A 22,945-nucleotide genomic window follows, 5' to 3' on the forward strand; every position below is an offset into this window, starting at 1 on the left:
AATCCACGAAGAGATGCGTTGGGTGGAGACAGGTGAGCTTTTCATCCGGTCAGCCACCGCGACGAAGAGCTGTGTCGATTTCCAGAACAGCTTTGTATGCTCGATGTAGAAGGCCAGAACTTGGCTCACGTCCAGCAAATGCCATCTCCTCTTCTCCTCCGAACCATGCGGTTTCGGAAAAAACACAGAGAGAAAAATATCTTGGTTACAATGAAACCAGCTTGGGCAGGAAGGCTGGATGCGGCCTTAACTGCACCTTATCCTTATAAAATATGAGGTCAAGGCCCTAATCTTGGAGGCCCTCCTAGCTGAGGTAATGGCCACCAGGAAGGCTATCTTCCACGAAAGCATAAGCAGGGGGCATGAAGCCATGGGTTCAAAGGGGGACCCCCTGGGTCTTGAGAGGACCAGGTTGAGATCCCAGGGAGGCACCGGGTCACGGACCTGTGGATAAAGCCTCTCCACCCCCTTGAAGAACCTGATCGGCATGGGATGGGAGAACAGGGATCTCCCCTCTAGTGGCTGATGGAAGGCCAAAATGGCCACCAGGTGAACCTTCAGCAAGGCCAGCACCAGACCCTGGAGCTTTAGCTGGAGTAGGTACTCCAGGATCTCCTGTATAGCGAGAAGCTGGGCGGAATACCCCGGGACTCCGCCCAATAGGTAAACCGCCTCCACTTAGCCCGATACACGACCTGTGTGGAAAGCTTCCTGCTGCCAAGCAGGACTTGTTGGACCTGCGCCGAGCAGGCTCTCTCTTCCTCCATCAGCCACAGAGCCTCCAGGCCGTGAAGTGCAAGGAGTTCAGGTCCGGGTGCAATAGGCGACCATGGTCCTGGAAGAGAAGATCGTGCCATCTCGGGAGCTCCAGGGGAGGGGCGATCAAAAGGTCCATCAGCATGCTGAACCAGTGCTGTCTCGGCCAGGCCGGCACGATGAGTATAACTTTCACCCTGTCCCTCTTTATTTTCAACAGGACCTTGGGCAGGAGCGGAATGGGCAGAAATGCGTATATGAGAGCCCCTGTCCAGTCGATGAGGAATGCGTTGGAAATTGACCCAGTCTCACGACCCCAGAGCGAGCAGAACCTCGGACGCTTCATGTTCCAGGCCGACGCAAATAGGTCCAGTTGGGGAACACTCCACTTCTGGAAGATCGTAGTCACAACCTCCGAGTGCAATGACCAGTCATGGTGGGGTAGAAACGACCTGCTGAGGCGATCCGCCTCGTCGTTCCTCACTCCCAGGAGGTGAGAGGCAGTCAAGTGGAAATCATGCCTCACGGCAAAGTCCCACAGGCGGATGGCTTCCTCGCAGAGGGCCGAGGAGTGCGCTTCCCCCGCCTATTTATGTAAAGCATGGCTGTGGTGTTCTCCATCAGCACCTGCACCACTCTGCCTGTCAGGAATCGGAAGAACACCTTGCACACTAGGCGAATGGCCCTTAGCTCCTTCATGTTGATGTGCAGGTGCCTCTCCTCCCCTTCCCAGAGCCCCTGAGTGCCTAGGTTGGCATTGATGTGGGCTCCCCATCCTACATCCGATGCGTCCGCGACTAGGGTGACCGACGGGACCAGTTCCCTGAACAGAACGCCCTTCATCACTGCCCTGGGAGTCCGCCACCAGTTTAGGGAGGCTAGGACTGGCGGGGGATCTGTGACCACCCAGTCCAATGGGTGTCTGCTTGGCACATATACCAAGGCCAACCATGCCTGAAGCGGTCTGAGCCTCAGGCGAGCTAGTCTCACTACGTACGTTCAGGCCGCCATGTGGCCTAACAGCTTTAGGCAGTGCCTGGCTGTTGACGTGGGGCATCGGTGCAGCTGGGAGATGATAGAAGCCATTGCCTCGAAACGTGGCTGAGGCAGGAAGGCTCTGGCCTGGGAGGCGTTCAGGGGGCCCCAATGAATTCTATACATTGCACTGAAGTTAGCGTGGACTTTGCTCATTTCTGAGCAGTCCCAGCCTGCTGCAAGTGGAGCAAGTGAGGGTCATGCTCTCCTGCACTTGGGACCTGGACCTGCCTCAGCCAATCGTCCAGGTAAGGAAAGATTTGCACACTCTTTCATCTCAGGTGGGCAGCCACTACCGCCATACATTTGGTGAACACCCTTGGAGCTGAAGATAGGTCAAAGGGCAGGGCTGTAAATTGGTAGTGGAAGCCAGCCATCGTGAAACAGAGGAAACGCCTGTGACTGGGGAGGATAGACATATGAAAGTATGCGTCCTGGGTCAAGGGCGGCATACCAATCTCCTGGATCCAGAGAAGGGATTATGGAGGCTAGGGAAACCTTGTGAAACCTAAGCCGTTTGACAAATTTGTTTAGATGATGCAGGTCTAATATGGGTCTCAGACCCCCCTCGGGGATGAGGAAGTATCTCAAATAGAACCCCTTTCCCCTTCTGCCTTGAGGGACCATTTCCACCACTCCTATGTTGAGGAGGGTGTCCACTTCCTGCAAGAGGAGTTGCTCGTGAGAGGGGTCCCTGAAGAGGGACGTAGGGGGAGGATTGGTGTGGGGGGGTAAAAGTAAACTGTAGGACATAGCCCCCTGAGACTATCCCAAGGACCCAACGGTCCAACGTGATCTTTGCCCATTTGGAATAGAAGGGCCTTAACCGGTTTAGGAAAGGGCGGGGCGGATCCAGGAGAGCAGTAGGGATGCCACCCTCGGGCGCACCATCAAAACTGCCTCCTCTGATTGCCCGACCCCGAGGGGGACCCCTGCTGGGGGGGCTGAGGATGAGCTGGGGGGCTGATTCCTCCTTCTAAACCCCCTATTTCTGTCCCTATTTAGATAGGGTTGAAATGGCCTAGGCGGAGGCCTTGGCTGCTGCTGCGCCTGGGACCATGCTTGCTGCCTGGAAGCCTGGGATGTGTACAGGCTCAGGGAGCGAAGCATGGCCCTGGAGTCCTTCAAACCATGCAGCGGAGATCCTGAATCGATTGCTGCACCGCCTGGGACAGGCTCGAAGATTGCAGAGGCTATGGCCCTACCCACCAAGTCAGCAGCGTCACTGGACATCTGGAGCACTGCCCTAGCCACCGTGATTCCCTCATCCAGGATGGTGGTAAAGTCTGCAGCCTGGTCCTGGGGCAGGGCCTCAGAGAACCACCTGAGGGAATCCCACAAGTTAAAATTATAGCTACCCAGGAGGGCCTGATGGTTGGCAATCCTGAACTGCAATGCTGCCGTGGAATAAATCTTTCTCCCAAACAAATCCAGCTTTTTTTGTTGTCTTTGTTTTTGGGAGTGGAACCTGGCTGACCTTGCCTGTTCCGCTGGTTGGCTGCCACCAGGGTCTACCACCAGGGTTCCCGGAGCCGGGTGAGTGAACAGATACTTGAACCCTTCAGCTGGGACCTAATACTTTTTCTCGGCCACCTTTGATGTAGGAGCGACCGAGAAAGGGGTTTGCCACAAGGCCTTTACAATTTTGAGGACCCTTTTGTGGACTGGTAGGGCCACTCTCGCTGGGACAGCCGCCGCCAGCACACTGAAGAGACTATCATTGGCCTCTTCTAACTCCTTCACCTACAGCCCCAAGTTAGAAGCCACCCTCTTGAGCAGCTCCTGGTGCGCCCTGAAATCCTCCTGTGGCACCATGTGGTCCCAGGAGACTGCCTCATCCGGTGAGGAGGAAGAGGACTGCCGAGGCGCATCCTGCAGGTGCTCCCCCTCCTGACGAAGGGTTGCACCCATAGAAGGTCCCTCCATGGGGTCCGACTCCTCGTCCGAGGAGTGGTGTCTATGGGCCTTCTCCTGTGCTGGAGGCACGGACTGCACCCCCGATGACAGGATGGATTGGGGCCCCGGCCCCATCTGGATACCCCATGGGGCCCAATAAAGCCATTGTTGCGGCCATTGACCCTGAGGCCAACCCAGGGCTGACTGCGCCACAGGCTGTGATGCTTTGTGGGGGTGTCGGCTCTCCCGGTGACTGTCCCCCCGGGAGACCCCGAGCCAATGGACCGGCAGTGCCATCCACATCATTGATCCCAGGCACCCTTCCGTACCAGGGATTGCCCTCTCAACATCTCCGACCTGAAGGACGACGAAGACCACCTCCGTTGCTGCGAGCGGTGCCGGTGAGCAGAGGTGCGCTCCGAAGAGCTCAAGGTACCAGAGTGTCGTCTTGGTACTGATGACTTCCAGTACTGCTTGCCCTTCGGTGATCGAAACCAGCGCCGCTCCAAACTCCGCGGTGCCGAGAAGTACTCCAGCAACCGGGTTCCACATCAGGGACTGCACGGTGCCAGATCCTCCAATGGCGACCGGGTTCTGTGCCGCCTTGGTGCAGGTGAACTCCTCGGTGCCGTGGATCTGGAGCGGGAGCTGTCTGAGCGCCGCCTGGCAGACCTCAACCAGTGCCGCCTTTTGGCATGCTCTGCCTCCGGTGCCGTGGACTGACCTCGGCACCGAGAGGAAGACTCCTCGCCCTGAGTCGATGCAGTCCGGCTCGATGACGCCAACCTGGTGTGACTGATGCGGGAGCATCCTCGCTCTACCACTGGTGGCCATCCGGTGGGAGTTCTTCCTCCCTGTACTGGGGATCTCCACCGCCCTTCAGGGGGGACCCAACGCGGGTTTGCCCCAGGACACCGGCCCCTTCTCCCTTGGTAGAGGGGGGTGGCGGAGGTGGCGTAAGCAAGACCAATAAGGCTCTTGCTGCCTGAAAAGCCTCCAGTGTCGACGGCATCGGCAGGGGCACTCTCCCACTCCCAGGAGTTGGGGGAGGCTCCCTGCACGGAGATGCAGGCACTGGAGAAGACGATGGGCCAGGTTCAGTGCATCTCCACACTCGATCCTTCCCGTACTGACAGCACAGGGGAGTGTCCACACTCCATGCGCTGCTGCTTCCTCTTCAGCACCAGTGATGTTGCTCGGTGCCGAGTCGAGACCGGTCCCGGTGGTGCACTCTGCACCGAGGTCACACTTGGTGCTAAGGTGGAGCGGGCCGGCTCGGATGCTGGGCGGCGCACCACCTCCATGAGTAGGGCTTTTAACCGTATCTCTCGGTCCTTCTGAGTCCTCGGTTTAAAAGCCCTGCAGATCTTGCATTTATCGTTCCTGTGCGCTTCACCCAAGCACTTAAGGCACTGATCGTAGGGGTCGCTGAGTGGGAAGGCCTTCCCGCAGGAGGCACACGGTTTGAATCCCGGCAACCGGGGCATAGCCCTGCCACTCTAAGTCCCCGTGGGGACTTGCTTATCTAACTACATTTAACACTCACTTAACAACTATTTAAAACTAACTAAACTACTTAGAATAACAAACAATTCAAAGAAGGGGAATAGTCCTTGCTGAGAGCAAGGCTAGTTCCAGCAACCGTCACGGGTGGAAAGAAGGAACTGAGGGGGCGTAGGGCTGGCAGTGCCTCATATACTGCGGCACGTGCACGGGACTCCAGTGGGCACCAGAGCCAGTCCTACGGGATCTGCTAAGGGGAAAAAAGTTCTGCGAACCGTGCACAGAGGCATGCACTCAACTATAGCGGAATGGACATGAGCAATCACTCGAAGAAGAATTAAAGGATTTCTCAAATTGGTCTTGTAGTGTTAGTCAGCCTCCGTTGATCACGGGGAAGGAAATCTCAGACTTGGTCTATAATGAACAATTATATCAGCATATCTACATCAGTAAGGGGTGTGAAGAAACTACACCCCTGACTGTCATAGTTATGCCTACAAAACGTCCAGTGTAGATGCAGCTATGTGAACAGAAGAGAGCTTCTGTTGGCAAAGCTAACATTGTTCGAGGAGATGGTGTTCCTACATCAACAGAAAAACTCCTGTTGTGTAGGCTGCATCTATACTAGGCAGCAATGCCAGCATAGCTATGTGCATATAGTCTCCATAGTGTAGACATACCCTCAGCGAAGTGATCAGAGTTTTCCCTATGATTTTCCCTCATGGAAGAGGGGTTTATACTTTGTACCAACTGCCATGGTAACAAGTGAAAATTTTGCCCCCAGAACCTTTAAATACTGGGGAGGATCCACTGGAATCCCTGAGCCTTTGCCTTGCTCAGCCTCTGGCATCCTCTGCCTGCCACCTCTGGCTTCTGTGCAGCACAATTCCAATCAAGCCATGTTGCCTGGGACTCCCCAACTGCTGATGTCCCTAAAATCTAGAAGGGAACTTGCTGTGTTCAGATCCCAGGGACCTCAATAAGAATTTTTCTTCAGGTAAGCTTTGGGATCCAGATAAGTAACAAAACCTTCTTCTTTACTCTGTGTCTAGTAAAATTATGTTTTCACTATTCGCTTTGTAAAAACTTGACAACTACTCCAAAATTAAAATTACTATTTTTTCATGAGAACCTTTATGATTTAAGTGCAGTGCTTTTACATCAAGTTTAGTGTTCCTATAATAAATCAATGTGTATCTGTACTTCAGAAAATAACTGTAAATCCCACAGTATTTTATGCAGCAGGTACAGGCATTTAAAAGTGAAAAAAAAATAAGAAATACGGATAATTTAATTCACATTGGCTATTGCAAAATGTTATGGTGATTGTCAAAGGGATAGCTTGGTTTTTATTTAATACAACTACCACAAAGCCAGCTAGGTAACCTAAAGGAAACTTCAGGATTTTGGGTGAGGGAGTTAAGCAACAACCTGAACTAGCTTGGATGCAGAGTGTACAATGTTTTGTGCAATGAAGGCCATTTCTTTTATTTATAAAATCTCTGGATTAAGACCAAATGTTATCTGCCTCGGTGCATTAAGATGTTCAATGGACTAAAACAAGTATACTGTTCAATGTAAAAGTGTAGGTGAGCAAAACATATAATCAGGTTAACATTTTTCCTGCATATAACACTACAAGACCAATTTGCTGAATATGTACACAAGAGTCTCAATTATTATTTTAGGTTTGATTTTACTGATTTTACATTGCATGTAAACTTGACAGTCATTGTTACATTGCATGCACAGTACAAATGCTACCTTGAAAAGGGAAACCACTTTTGTACAAAATGCTATTCAATGGGTGAAATTTACCCTGTTGCACAGGATTCATGCAAATACCACCACATCACTAAATACCACTGCAAAAGGGGAAAAGAGGTATGAGCAGAGAAACTACAGGGGCCTGCCTTGACATACCTCAGATATTACAGAGAGTCTGGCCTAGATCTAATTAAGAGAGCATAAAGAAGACTGGGAGCAGACCAAGGGAGAAGTTATTGAAGCTGAATTGATTGGTATCCAGTGGGCCAAAGCCCCCAGCAAAGGATGCAGAAGCCACTCTTCCATCCCACAGATTGTAACAGTAGCCAAAGAAAGACTACATTATATACCAACAGCCCCCACTGGGTTTGCATTGAGTTCCAGTATTTGAGAACTAAACTTTGTTTTGCAGTAAGACTTTCAAAGATTGGAAGGTGAGGTTTTATCTTGATCCTAGTTAAGAAGAGTTACAAAATGACTCCATGAAAATAACTTTTGGATTTTAAATAGTATGAGTGAGGGTCTTCAGAGTTTAATTATTTATATCAGCGAAACTTTTAGTTATTTTATATCCTCCCACCCCACTCCCACTATCTCTACTTTTATCAGCCACAATTATTACACATACTTTGCATTCCTGAAGGCAAAGTAATCTGTAAGAATTTGCAGTGCCATTCCTCTGATATGTCTGCTCCAGGATTTTAAATGGCAACATATTCTGCATCCAGCCCTAAAGAGATCAAGTGTCTCTTCCCTTCCCAACTCTGACAAACAAAAGACCATAAGATAGAGTATTCAAATCATGTTATCCTACCACACACTAATGACTATTTATGTACATGATCATACAAGACACCACTTTTTTAAGCAAAGGCTTCCAAAAAACGTTTTTTCCTACCTTGGATGCTTCTTTTAAAGAATGCTTTACATCCTTCACAAGACCAAACACCATAGTGATATCCTGAAGCATAATCACTGCAGACTGCACAGAAATGTGCATCTCTTTTTGAACTAGGACTATTCACAACAGGACTTGTACAATCACTGCCATTAGATTTTCTTTTTAATGTTTCTCTAAAGAAAAAGTAAACAATCAGTTATAAAAGAATAAAAATTAATCAGGATATATTTCAAAGTCTCATTTTTCATTGTATTCACTTCAGCCTTTTTAAAGCCTCATTACTACTGAGCATGTTGCAATCTGAAACACTCTGTGCTAAGTGTTTGTCTGACAACAAAACATCCCTTAACTCTAATGTTGTTGATACAGATTATCTGGAAAGATTTGGAGCACCTGGGTAAATAGATTGTACTGCTGAGATGATAATCATACAAACTCACAGAAATTTAAATACACAGGACCTAGTGAATGGTAATTGAGCAGCAAATGATTGGATGTTATATTTAGGAAACTTGCCATGGGAAATGATGAGCTCTCAGATACCACTATGACTGATGCAGTATAAAAACTAAATAGAATAGCAAATAGATTTTAAGTCTGCTGCATACTGGTAGCCACTGTCAATGGATAATTCTAACTGGAGCAGTTTCCTGGTAAATTTCTATTTTGAGTCCATCTTAAGTTCAGGAAGCTTCCCCTCCTTCATTATTCCAAAAAAGGTGTCTCATAAGCAGCATAAAGGCGTCCTGAGGTTCACCAAAAGAACCCATTTCTGGATTGTCTGTAAGTACTAACATCAAGGGACAGGATTTTAACCATGCAGTTATTTGGGGGTGGGAGGTTGGGAGTTGGCTATTTTTTTAATTGCTCATGAGAAACTGGTCTTGGTTTCAGTCAAGCAGATAAATCGTTTTAGTGACAACAAAAGAGGAGCAAGCTATGCTATACACCTTGCCTCAGATGTATTGATTCCCTAATGAGGATCTTCATTCATTCATTCCAGCTGGCTGTACCTCAAATAACTGATAGAACTGAATTTGAAATTCTAGAATTGTCGCTTGACCCTCTGCAGGCTATTTGTGGCCTTTACACAGATACAAGACCTGAAATAGGGGTGGAGGGAAGAATGTAGGTAAGAGGAGAAATGGGCTAATTTTTTTCCTGATATTTAACACCAATAGATCAAATCTGGATTCCACGATACTGAATACAAGCAGTAATGCCTGTAAGAAGTAAGTAAAGAACCTGGTGACTGAACATTGAGTTGCTGAAGGAACAACTGTGTTTGCAACACCCACATTTGTAAACCGATTTTGTGCACTAGGTAATTGCATGCTCTGCTTGTGTAGACACCCACTTATTTATGCAAGTGTGGAGTACGTGTAAAAAGTGTGGATGTATTTTTACAACACACCTAATTGCTCAAAGCTGAAAATTTTGACCAAAGAATCTGTTGTGCAAATTTCAACTATCTGTACTGGTTTATGGCTGACTATAGTCTCCAAAGAAGCTTTTAAACATGATCTTGTGGAGTGAATCAGTCCCGTTAATGAATAGCAACAGAAATGCTGTCAGAAAGCTATACAATAATATGGTAGTCTTGGACATAGTTTGACCTATTGCATCAATATTAAAACCCAAAGATAATTTCTAAAGTATGCCGCAGCATGGAAGTCTTTCTTTGAGATAGTTTTTACACAACTCTGGCTTTATGGTGCTTACAGTAATGAGTAATTCTAGATTTTAAGACATACATCAAGTAAAGTAACCCACCCCAGCAGCTATAAATAATATTTCCAGACAGAGCCCTCTTAAAAAGTAATAAACTTCTGAAATTATATATAACACACAATAGTGATTATGGAGTTCATTTTCTCATGGACCAGTGTGCAAAAATATGTAAAAACAATACCATCTTAAAATGACTGAATAAAATGCCAAGTAATAACTTGCAAAAAAAAAAGTTTAAATAATTAAATATTTACCTGTTCATAGGCAGTGCATGTTCCACTGGTCTTGTTTCACACCACGAACTCTTTGGTTGCTCTGCATATAAAAGTGATGACTGGCAGTGTAATGTCAAAGGAGAAATATGGCCAGGAGCAGACCATAAAACATTTGGGCTTGATGTCTGTCTTACAGATGCACTTTCTGAATCACTGAAATTGTTAGGAATGTTGCAGTTCATCATAGCAGGACTGTAGAATGCCATTGCAGAATATTCGTGTCTACTTTCCACATAAGATGAAGGAATATAAATTGGACTCTGTTCCATTGTCAGAGCAGACTGACTGCAGCTATAAACAGGAGAGCTGATGCCAGAAGGTGAGCTTTTAATTTCTGTTTTACTACGTCCAATATCCTGAATTGGTAGTAATTGAGAAAACTCCTTGTGAGAAGACGCACAGAGGGACATTTTCAAATTGTTGTTCAAATATTCATCCTAAAATATTTAAAGTAGAAAAATAAAAATATTAAAAGTTGCTTAATTTTCTAAACTAAAGAGAATACAGATAATAAAACTGCCTGTCTTGAGTCTTTTCATATAGTGGTAAGGATGCAGTAAAAATTAAAAACAACAATGAAAAATAATTCACACAGATTGCATTTAAGCTTCAAATAAATATGCTTTCTAAAACATGTCTAAATTATGTGCGTAAGTCCTCACACATGTTTTTGAAGCACGCTACTCAGAACTTCGATCTCAGAAAATCTACTTGAACATTTAAATGCCTCAAATTAAAAAAAAATCTTGCAAGTCTGTGAGCTTTTATAGTTATCTGTGAATGCCAGGCTGCCTTCAATTTCTCCCCTCCATTCTCCCAATACACTTTTCTCTGTAACCTAGATGTGCAATAGAAATGGAAACTGAAACCCTCCATTTACCCTCAATAAGACACATGTTGACCAAATTCAGCCCTCGTTCAATTTAGTCCAGTAAAAACAAGTAAATTGTCCTCCTAAAGATCTTTCCCTGACCTGGAGGAATGAACTTGTAGTGGCATGCAAAACATGATTTCAGACCTGAACTTCATCCCAACTTTTACCTACACTTAAGATCTTAAATATCTAAGAAATAATCTCATGTCTAACAATCTAAGATATTAAAATGTTATGTGACAGATATTGCAAGTGAATGCTGTATCTTTGGGGACCATATTTTATTAAGTTTATTAATGGTTTATATATCATTGTGGGCCAAGGATTGTATGCAACTCCACGGGTGGGGGGAGAAGTGTTACCACAGATCCTCCAAGTATTAAAGATACTAGGGGTTGTGGCACTCTATACCTCAGAGTAGCACCCTGGAGCCCTCACATTCACCACTGTCACATGATTATGATATTATGCTTTTGTGACAGGGCCAGACCTGATGTATTGGAGGGTATATATATATTAGGCTCAGGATCAACAAATCCTTGTTCCTTGGGTGATTCAGCTGGGGTCACTCCAGGCCAATTAGGCCATCTGCGGCCAATTAAGGAGCTTGCCCCAGCAGTTAAAAGCCTCCCTGTCAGGCAGATAAGGGCAGCTGAAAGGGAGTTGAGAGGAGGAGCGCAGCGACAGAATTTACAGCTTTTGCTGCCACAACACCAAAGGTATGGGAATTAGGGAGAAGTCTATCAGGGCAGGGCTAAGGGTCATAGGCACAGGGGCCTGAAAGAGGACCTGGCTGCTCAGACAACTGAGCAAAGGAGTTGAGGTGGGGTGACCTCACCCAAACAGGGGAGGATCAGAGGGACAGAGACACCCAAGATGAGGAAGGTGGAAAAAACCCTCACCCCGGTTCCAGGAAGTGGACTGCAAGCAGTGGAGACAAGGACAGGCAACCCAGGGAAGATAGTCGCTCTCATGGACTAAGCAGTTTGAGGCTACTCCTCGCAGGGTCCCTGGGTCGGGGCCCAGAGCAGACGGCAGGACCGGCTCCCCTTCCCCCTTACCACCAGCTGAAAAGAGCACATGACCTGGGGAGGGGCAGAACAGACTTCCCTCACCCCACTTTGTACAAAGCATGTCTTGTTGAGATATCATTTTAAAAGTCTTAATCTGTTGAACATTGATATCCAGTTGGATTGTTTGTGCTATCTTTATATGTAAGGTTACAAAGTATTGTTGTATATGTCACTGAAATATATTGTGCAGTTGGGAACATTCACAACCAGCCTTTCAGGTACAACAAAGGAATAGCCAAACAGCAGTTTAATGGCTCATCAATACCTATCAAGGAAGGAATCCACTATCCTAGAGAATGTATACAATGGGGATTGCTTGACCAATGGGGATTGCCTGATCCCCACGTGATACAATGATCTTTCCAGCAAGCTGGAAAAACATATAAAAGAGGGGAAGTGACATCATCACTTGGCCTCTCTCCCCGCAATTCAACACCTGGAAAAACATCTGGAGCAGTGGTTCTCAACCTTTTCAGACTACTGTAGCCCTTTTGGGAGTCTGATTTGTCTTGCATATCCCAAGTTTCACCTCACTTAAAAATTACTTGATTACAAAAAATGTCACAGCATACTATTACTGAAAAATTGCTTGCTTTCTCATTTTTACCATATAATTATAAAATAAACCAGTTGGAATATAAATATTGTATTTACATTTCAGTGTATAGTGTATACAAAACAGTATAAACGAGTCAGTCTGTATAGAATTTGTTTGTTTGTACTGACTTCCCTAGTGCACCCCCCCTCTGGGGAGGCTAGCTCCCCGCCCTGCCCCTTCCACCCGAGACCCCCGCCTCACTCGTCACTCCAGCCCTTCTGCCCCCCCCCCCCCCCCCCCGCACTGCCCTTTCGCACCCCTCATCTCCATATTTCCCACCCTGCACTGAAAGCAGCTCCACTTGGCCCACCAGTGCCCAGAGCAGTCCAGAGGAGCCCCGTGTCCTGGCTGGCTGGCCAGAGTTCTGAGCCCCACTGCAGTCTGGCCCTCCAACCTCCATTCCTCACCATCCATGAGGGCTGGGAAGAGGCAGGGCCACCACAGCCTGTGCATCTAGTTGCAGGGTGCCCTATTATACCCAACACCCATGATTTAGATGAGTTGATGTATCCCCTGGAAGACCTCTGCGTATCCTTGGGTGAGAACCACTGGTCTGGAGGACTGGGTCCAAGGCTGGAAAAGAGTCCCAGCCTGTGTATTGAGGATCTGTAACTTGCTTGTAGCATCTGTCAGGATGAGAAAATGTTTGATTCAAATCCTGTTTAGTTTGTAGAATTCAAATTGCAAATTTGTTGTTCTACTTCGAGTGATTGCTCATATCCATTCCAATATAGGTGAGTGCACACCCCCATGCACTCACCTATATTGGAATGGATATGAGCAACACATCTCGAAGAACAGTTACTGGTAAGTAACCCTGTTTTTCTTAAGTAACCAACTTTGATCACTATGCTTGCTACTTATAATTAAAATCTTTCTGTAATAAATTGGTTTTATATTTTTCCTAAAATAGCGTGTTTTGGTTGAAGTTCTTAGGAAAGCTCAGCTCAGTTTACAAAGGCTCATGTGTCTCCTCTCCATATCAAGGCAGGGGCGAACTGGATAATGAACTTACACTGGCCAGACTTCTGACCAATGCAAGAGAGTAAAGTGCTTGGGAGCGGGGGGGATTTGCTGGAGCCTCCCTGTTGATGGGTCATGAGTGTCTGGGAGATCATCCATGTAACTCAGTTGGGTGCATCCCTGCCAGTGGATGGCTGTGTAAGTGCAATACCTGCCAAAGGTTTGTGGCTTAACAGCATCACAGGGTGAGAGGCAACCCACGTTGGTAGGGAAGGGGAGGGTTGATGGATCCCACACTCCAGCATGCACTCCAGGGACCCCATCGCAGGGGTAATTAAGCCAAATCACTCAGGCTATAAATGGCTCCAAACAGGTATCACCTTCTGGACAGGTTTGCATATACTGCTTCAAACTGGGTTTTCAGAGACCAACAAAAAAAGGGCTTTTGGTCTTAAAAGGCTGAGTTCAAAGAGGGGCAGGGCAAGGGCAACTCTTATGGAAGGGTTGGAAAAACTTTGGCTTATTAGGGGACAATAAGACTGATTGGGTGACCTCTGGTAAGCTTTTAGCATGCATATAGGAATTAAAAAAAAAAAAAAAAAAAAAAAAAAAGACCCACCAAAACACTTTCTCTATAATGCATAAATGTATTTTGCTGGGTGAAAGCTGGTTGGTAACTGGTCTACACTATTGTAGGTCCTGGGGAGAAATGATTAACCATAGGTATTGGATCCCAGTCAGCCCTGTTGGGGAAATCATAGTGAGGGGCAGAGGGACTGCAAGCCTAAATTCCCAGTCTGGAGAGAAAGAAACACAGCTCTCCACCCAAGAAAGCTGACACCGAAGAAGCCTGAAATCATTAAGTGGGTGCCAGGTGCGTGGAGGGACAGTCAAAGGTGCACTTAACCCTGAAACTGGGACTCACTAGATCTGGGTTTCTAAAATTGTGGGTTACAACCCCCAGCAGGAACATTGTATTGCAATCTGCATGGATAGTACCAAGGCCATGACAGGTAAGAACTGCTGCCTTGTCACACATCACCTAATGACCTATAGGTCCACGATTTAATGCACTGTCACGGGCTTTATGCTAAGAAAATATCTCAAAATCTGTATCAGGAAGCTGTTCAAATAGTGAGCTTCCTTTGTTAAAGGCTGTTCAGCATGTTGGACTCAGTTTTTTGCATTGCTCTGAGATGATATGGGTTCCCTTCACAAGTAACTTGTTTTACATTGAAGTGAGGTGACTCACAAGTGTTAACTTGACTCTGAATTAAGAGCAGAAGTGCAGGTTTCTAGAAGGATTAGCAATATTTCCTTGCCACAGCCTTCAACAGTTCATATTACGTGTCACAGAGTTTGAGCAATTAACCTAACAGGTTTATGTCTACGCTGCAATAAAACACCCATGGCTGGACAGTGTCAGCTGATTTGGGCTTGTGGCACTCAGTCTGTGGGGCTCTAAAACTGCAGTGTAGACATTCAGGTTCAGGCTTCAGGGGGAGAGTTGTTTCAGATTACATTAAAGAAACTGGAAAGACAAACGAGAACCAGATACTCCTAATTCATCACTTCAGGGAACTTCAGACTCAGACGTAAAATTGTTTTTTGCTGACCCACACAGGCAAAGAGATTGATCACCAGCCACATCACCCAAGATGTTAGTTTGAGCCTCTGTGAGAGAAACTAGCAGACATATACTATGACAAGAGCCTGACCTGACTTTCCCTATCCACAAATTTAGCAGATTTTAGCTGTCTTTGAAAGAGGGAAGTACCCAGCTTTAGCTGCAGAAGCAATGAACCTCCAAACCCATTTTCATCCTCCTCTCTCTGCTAGGCACATTTCTCCTCAATGGTTATAATACTTTTTTCTTTCCATCACCTGTCACTCAGCAATGACTTAAGACTGTTTTCACCAATTCCTCCTTTATCTTTGATCAAAAAGATGCACTTCCCATTCAATATAATGGATGAATCTATTTTAAAAGTTGTATTTTCTTTTGAATTAAATTTCATTTATTTGAAATGTCATAATTAGTCATTTCTGTTAAATTACAATTATACAATTTTGTCTGCTCACAGCCAGGATTAGAGGTCTTGGGGGAATGGGGCAGCAAATCATTTCTTAGTCTGGAAGCAGGGGGGTCACTAACTCAAATACTTTGGGAAGCCATAAACTAAAATAATACTGATTTTAAGACTGTGATAGAGTAGGGATATGTCTCTGTCAAATTATGAACTCTACACTCTGCGTATGGAAAATTAGCTCTGTGACTGCACAAGTCTAGATATGCCCTATGGCAGGCATTTGTACTACATTCCAGACAGTAGACCTACCCAGGAAAGATGTATGAATAAAAAGTTACTCACCTTGTACAGTAACAATGGTTCTTCAATATGTGTTCCCTTATGCGTGCTCCACTGGAGGTGTGCTTGTGTCCCTGCACTGCTGATCAGAGAATTTTGGTAGCAGTGTCCATTGAGCCTGCACATGCACTGTCTAGCCTTGTAGCAGAGCATGAGGAGAGTCAGTGCACATGGGCTAACCCTCCTCAGTTCCTTCTCTACCACAGAGCTGTAGCCAAGAACTCCGAAGTAGAGGGGAGAAGTGTGTGTTGTGGAGCACCCATGGGGACATACATCTCGAAGAACCATCATTACTGCACAAGATGAATAATTTCTCCTTTGAGTAGTGTCCTTATGAGTAGGGTCACTGTATGTGACTCCCGAGCAGTACCCCTTCTGGAGGTCCGGGACTTCGCCGTCAGTTCAGTTACAGATGACAGTACTATGGAGCCGAAGATGGCATCGGAGGCAGAGTCCCCAATGATCGCATAGTGTTCTGCAAAAGTGTGGACTGATGCCCATGTTGGCGCTCTACAGATCTCTGAGATAGGGACATTTATGAGGAAGGCGATGGATGAGAAAATTGACCTCATGGAGTGTGTGTGAATCAAATCTGGAGGGGTCATGTTGCGAATTTGGTAACACTGATGCAATTCAAGACCCACCTAGAGCGCCTTTGGGCTGATATTGCTGAGCCCTTCGATCTTTCCACAGTGGAGAGCAAAAAGTCTAGAGGACTTCCTGAAGGGCATTCTCCTGTCAAGGTAGAAGTCCAGGGCTCTCCTGACATTTAGGGTATGAAGTACAGCCTCCCTCTTGTCTCAATGAGGCTTAGGATAGAAGATTGATTCATATGAAATGGAGAGGTTACCTTAGGGATGAATTTTTGATGCACCCTGAGCGTAACCTTGTCCAGAAAGAATACTGCATGGGGTGGAGGTGAATGTACCATCAGAGCTGCTCTCTCTCGTCTATTCTCCTGGCTGAAATAATCACTACTAGGAAGGCAATTTTCATTTTTAGGTACATCAGCAAACAGATGCCCCACAGTTCAAAGGGAGGCCTAGTCAGCCCTCTCAGTAGCAGGTTTAGGTCCCACATGGCAGTAGAAAGTCAAGGTTGAGGGAAAAGGTTTATTAAATCCTTGAGGAACCTTTTAGTGGTTGAAAGTGACAGTACTAAGCATCCTTCTATGGGTTGTCGGAAAGCTGTTATAACTGCTAGATTGACCCTAAGAATTTTGGGATAATCTTGATTTTAAGGGTCAGCACATAGTCTAGGATATGTAGAAGAGTCACGGGAGTTGCGGAGATTTGTTGGGACGTGCACCAAATCCAAAACCTGGACCATAGCTGCAGGTAAGTATATCATGTGGAGGACTTTCTGCCATGTAATAGAACCTCTTGTACTTCTCTTGACCAGGATCTTTCTAGGTGTTGGAACCACGCAGGAGCCATGCTTTGAAGGGAAAAATCCCCATGTTAGAATGAACGGTATGCCCTTTCTCCTGTGAGAGGAGATGCAGAATTGTCAGGAAGGAGATTGGCAGGCACATCATGACCTGTGTCAGGTAAGGGTACCAGGACTGTGTAGGTCATGTAGGAGCAATCAGAATGACATGAGCTCTGTCCCTTTTTACTTTTAGCAGAACCTTTAGCAGTACAGGAAATGGGGGGAAAGCATAAAGATCTTTGTCCCCAGGGAGGAGGAGAGCATCCCCCACAGAATGCTGTGGCATTCCCATCCTGGAGCAGTAACGTGAACATTTCTTGTTCAGGTGAGTGGCAAACAGGTTCATGGACAGTGTTCCCCATCATGTGAAGGGGCCATGGAGCACTGATGGGTGTATGTCCCAGTCATGATCATGTGAGAATTTATGACTGAGATTGGATTGCTATTGAGTTCTGCATGCCCTGGCGATAAACCACGGACACTGTAATGTTGTGTGAGATGCACCAATTTCATAGCCTCATTGCTTCTGCACATAGGTAGGGCAACCTGGCTCCCCCTGCTGAATGATATAGTACATATATGATATGTTGTCTGTTAGGATCATTGTGTGCAATTCTGTGATCAGTGGGAGGAAATCGAGGCAAGCATTCCTGACCTCGTACATGTAGGTGATTAATGTGAAGCGATATCTCCACAGGTGACCATTTGCCTTGCATCGTGAGGCTGTTTAAATGTGCACCCCCCCCGCCCATGAGTGATGAATTGGTGGTGGAGCACGCTGGTGACATCTGTGAGAAGAGGATCCCTTTGTACACATTAGCTGGGGCCTTCCAGTGATCTAATGAGTTTTTGATCCTGGTGCATAGTGGCAGGGGCTTGTCCAACCTGTCCCTGTTAAGTTTGTAAATCCAGCTGAACCACAGTTGGAGGCACTCCCTGTGAAGTCTGGCCTGTGGTATCACCACTGCACCTGCTGCCATATGCCCCAAGAGTTGGAGGCAGAGCCTGGTTGTTATTTGTGGGTTGGGGTCCTGTTTCTCTAATCTTGAGGCAGTTCTGAGGCCCTGGAAGCTACAGTCAAGGGGGGCATGTCTGGAGGGTTCTTGGGCAATGCTTAGGAGGCAGGATGTTGGTGTGTCACCCAATGGTCTCACTGGGGTCATTGTGATGGCATAGGTGGCACCCATGGGTGGCTGTACCAAGACTGTGGTGGTGCTGGAGCTATCTGTGGATATATTCTCAGGCCTTGTTGGTAGTGGACACCATGTAGCGCTTGGGAGGAGTACTTTGACACCACCTGCTCTGGCTCACTATCTGAACCCTCGCTAGAGAGCAGAGGGACATGGAATAGCAATGGGGATACGCCTTGTGCATAATAAAAATTTGGTGCAGAGATGTCTATGACAGATGCATCCTATACACCACGGTCTCTGGGCTGGCAGGATTCTACGGGTACCAAGGTCCCAGCACGGGGGCCAGTGCTGGGAGGGACAGACATTGTGTCCACACCAGTCTCTTCAGTGCTGGATGAACCGTCACAGACAGTACCAAGATCGACTCATGTACCGGGAGCATCTTTTTAGACTGTTTATGCTCGTCCTTCGGTACCGATGACTGGGTGCCCATGCCCATCAGGTCTGTAAGCAGTACCAGTAGCCATCTGCCATTATGAGGCATTGGTGCTGAACTGAGATGGTCTCAGGGCCGGGGACGCCAAAGATACAAAGCCTTAGGGCTATCTGTGGGCTCACTTCCCACTCTCTTCCTAGATGACTTGTGAGAGGGATCCGCAGCCTTTCTTCAACCCACTTCCCTTAGATGTGGAAGGTTGTAGAAAGCCTGCGAGCTGCCTCCATGAAGATGACGTTGTGGCACAGCTCTATCTTTGCGGGATCTCGGCCAGAGCTACTGGCAGAGATTACACTTCTGCTGTATGTGGCCCTCAATGAGGGCCACGAATGAAGTGAGAGCATTTATCCACAACTGGGATCACCTCATTGCAGGTATGGCACTTCTTGAAGCTGGGCATACCTCATTAAGGAGCAGGGTCCCTAGTAGGGAAAAGGGAAGGAAAGAAATAAAGTGCACCAGCAAGTTGCACTCTGCCCCACATAGATGCTGCTGTTCCTAGTTTGTTCTACCTATTTCACATTAATGTAGTTCAGCTTCAGGGAGGTCTACAGTCATGTGAGCTAGGTACCTGTAGGTTCATGCCAGCAGCATCCCCAGAGGGCTGTTATGCTCTAACACCTTGGTCAGCTCTACCATCAATTTTGAGTGCCTCCCAGCTAGTGCCTCACCCCCATGGAACAATGGGTTTTCTACAAAGGCCCACTGGGGGAGATACTGGGGTGGTACTGGAACATCCCAGTGAAGTACATGGCAAGGAGACACAGACTCTACTTAAGAGTGAGATACTGCACTGGGCAGGGCTGCCACCCATCATCATATGTAAAAAGGAATTGCAGCACAAACTCTGCCCAGACTGGAATTTTAACAGACATTGGTCCCCCCCTTTCTGTAAGTCCAGACTAAGGGAAGTCGCAACTCTGGACTTGTTATTTCCAAAGACCTATAACCTTCAGGATTTTTTTTTTTTTTTTTAAAGAGGGATGTTGTTATGGTTGATAAATTGCACTGCTAAACCTGTGTTCCTTGTTTTCTTGTTGTGCTGTCCCCCCAGGGGTTAAAGTAGAAGCCAGTTTGCACACAGCCTGGGTATAACTCTGTGGGAGTGTGCATAAGGAGCTGGGGGCAAAGGGAAAGAATGGCTTGGGAGGTCAGAAGAATGGGTTCCATGGTTCAGGGCAGCTGGATTGCCAAGCCCCACATCCCACGAGAGAGAGGGAGAGAGCTCAGCATGGGAGAGTAGCATAAGGCCCCAAAGCTAGAAACTAATGACTAGAGATCCTCTACCCAAACCCTGTTAGGCTTGAAAGCTCATGGGACCCAGTGACTGGGTCCACTCACAGGTTGTAATGAAAACTGCTACAAAGTGATCCTGTCTTGATAGTTTCCTCAGAGACTATGGCTTCCTCACTTTATCAGCACTAATTACATGAAAGACAAGAACCTGATAAAAGCAGCAGTCCTGAACTCCTGACCAACCTTTTCTCCCCAGAAAAACATTGTAAAATAAATAACCCAAAAAATTCTAGAGATTCAGCTTTCAGGCAGTCTGAATTTAAATTGGTTTTAAAATGGAGTAGTGGACTGTACCAGACACACAGAAAAACCAACCAGAAAAAGGGTTTGGGATATGTTCCTTGCGGGATTGCTAAGGAATGTTTCTATCCAGTGAGGTCAATTTGATTTAGCCAAATACTACACAACTTAAGAAACATTTTTCAAGAAAGTAAACAAAAAATATCTGGTTCCCTCAGTATCATTCACCATTCATTAATCTAAGACACTGCAGAATTCATAACTATTGATTTCCAAACCAGAAGATGGCATTGGTGTCCAAGCTTTTAATGTTGTCCCCACAACAAAAATAGGTTTCTGGTCTGTAGCTCTGTATTTTCAACCCTCTGTATCTTGGATAGTCACTGTCCAATATATTGCAGACCAAGCAAAGAATGGATTCAAATGTCGGTCAAATAGTTTCATTATTTACTTGGGTACCCATCTAAACAAACTAAAAATAGATGCACCTCCATGCCACTGAAAATTGCTGCTTATTGCAAATTACCTGTACCAAGAGTTTAAAATATCTTGTACTAGGCAGCTAATTTAAATAGGAAATGTTTGCTATCTTTTAAACTACCAGAGGGAAAATACATGTTTTCTTTATTATCTGGAGCCTGAAACAGAAACAATTATTATACTTTTCCTAGAATGTGCAAATTGTAACCAAACAGTAAAATGAGATATTCTGATGTGTCAGACACTTTGAATGAAGAATTAGTCAGCCACATGAACTAAGATGACCTTCCCCTCCCTCCCAAATTTAACTCCCTTCCACCTATAGTAAAAGTCATTTTTCCCTTGCTTTTAAAGGGCCTGATTCAGTAAATGTACATTCCACTATCACAGCTTAAGACCTTCAAAAAATTATCTTGCAATGAATCCTTGATGTATTATTTTGCAGAATTAAAATTTGGTATATCATGCAGTGATGATAAGCTAAACAATCCTCCAAAAAGATGATCCATAGAGGAACATGTGAGTTATCATTTTTGGGCCACAAGTCTGAAGTATTGTCCCACATTGACATGTCAACAGAAGAGGTTTTAGAACAAACAGTAGTAAGTCACCAGAACCAGATAGCATTCACTTAAGAGATCTGAGAAAACTCAAATATGAAACTGTAGAACTACCAACTGTCGTATATAACCTATTGCTGAAACAAGCCTCTGTATCAAATGATTGGAAGGTAGTAATGTAATGCCAATTTTTAAAAACCATTCCTGCGGTGATCCTGGTAATTACAGGCCAGTAAGCCTAACTCGGTACTGGGCAACCTGGTAGAAACTATAGTCAAGAATAGAACAGGATAGAAATAAATGGTCAGTTTCTACAATGGAGATGGGTAAATACCGGCATCCTGCAAGGATCTATATTTGGACCTATACTGTTCAACATATTCATTAATGATCTGGAAAAGGGAGTGAACAGTGAAGTGGCAAAAATTTGCAAATACAAAATGACTTAAGATAGTTACATCCAAAGCTGACTGAGAAGAGTTACAAGCAGATCTCTCAAAACTGGGTGACTTGGCTACAAAATGGCAGATGAAATTCAAAAATGATAAACCCAAAGTAATGCACATTGGAAAAAATAATCCTAGCTATACATATAAAGTGATGGGTTCTAATTTAGCTACTGCCACACAAGAAAGATCTTGGAGTCACTGTAGATAAGTCTCTGAAAACTTCAGACAAATGTACAACAGAGGTCAAAAAGGCTAACAGAATATTAGGAACTATCAAGAAGGGGATTTTAAAAAAAAAAACTGACATAGTTTTACATAGTGGCATTATGGTACAGCCACACCTTCAATACTGTATCCAGTTCTGATCTCCCCATCTCAAAAAGGATATAGTGGAACTGGAAAAGGTTCGGAGAAGGGCAACAAAGATGATCAAGGGTATGGAACGGCTTCCATACAAGGAGACGACAAAGATTAGGGCTGTACATCTATGATACAGGTCTATGAAATGATGAATGGGTGGGGGGGAAGTGTTATTTATCCTTCCCACAATACAAAAAGCCAGGGATCACCTGCTAAAATTAATAGGCATCAAGTTTAATACAAACAAGAGGAAGTACTTTTTCCATACAATGCACAATTAACTTGAACTCATTGGCGTTGCAGGTCATGAAGGCCAAAAGTTAACTAGACTCAAAAAAGAACTAGATAAATTCACTGAGGATAGGTCCATCAATTGGTACTGGCCAAGATGGTCAGGGACACAACCCCATGGTGAGGGCAACCCTAAATCTTTGACTCCCAGAAGTCAGGATGGGAAGATGGGAGTGGATCACTCCAATGGCCAATCTGTACAATCCCCACTAATCTGATAGTTTGGCAGTTCTGATGTTCTTATGAGTCTCTCTTTATGCACAGCACAGCACCCCTATTTACTGATTATATACCACCTGTCACTCATTAAGAAAACAACATTACATGCCTCATTATCCTGGAACTCCCTAATTGCACAGGATTTGTTACACCTAATCTTCCTTGGGTAGATAATGAAAAAACTAATTTCCAAGAAAAACATTTTTTTTCAAAGGGAAAAGCGAGAATGAAGATAATTTTTTCAGACTT

At 45.7% G+C, this 22,945-nt stretch overlaps 1 protein-coding gene across 1 annotated transcript in view; it reads right to left on the reverse strand.

Annotated features, from left to right (window-relative positions):
- Positions 1–22,945, reverse strand: part of ESR2 (estrogen receptor 2) — an 86,006-nt gene that overhangs the window by 61,361 nt on the left and 1,700 nt on the right. Inside the window, exons 2-3 of the mRNA XM_067554924.1 lie at positions 9,844–10,301; positions 7,856–8,031 (exon numbers count right to left, since the gene is read on the reverse strand). Of these exons, the coding sequence (XP_067411025.1) occupies positions 7,856–8,031; positions 9,844–10,274 (607 nt within the window). The 5' untranslated portion in view covers positions 10,275–10,301. The remainder of the gene's footprint in view (positions 1–7,855; positions 8,032–9,843; positions 10,302–22,945) is intronic.

This window comes from Emydura macquarii, unplaced genomic scaffold, assembly GCF_026122565.2.
Source record: "Emydura macquarii macquarii isolate MOO-44397 ecotype Brisbane River unplaced genomic scaffold, CSIRO-AGI_Emac_v2 contig_1551, whole genome shotgun sequence".
Classification (NCBI taxonomy): domain Eukaryota; kingdom Metazoa; phylum Chordata; order Testudines; family Chelidae; genus Emydura; species Emydura macquarii.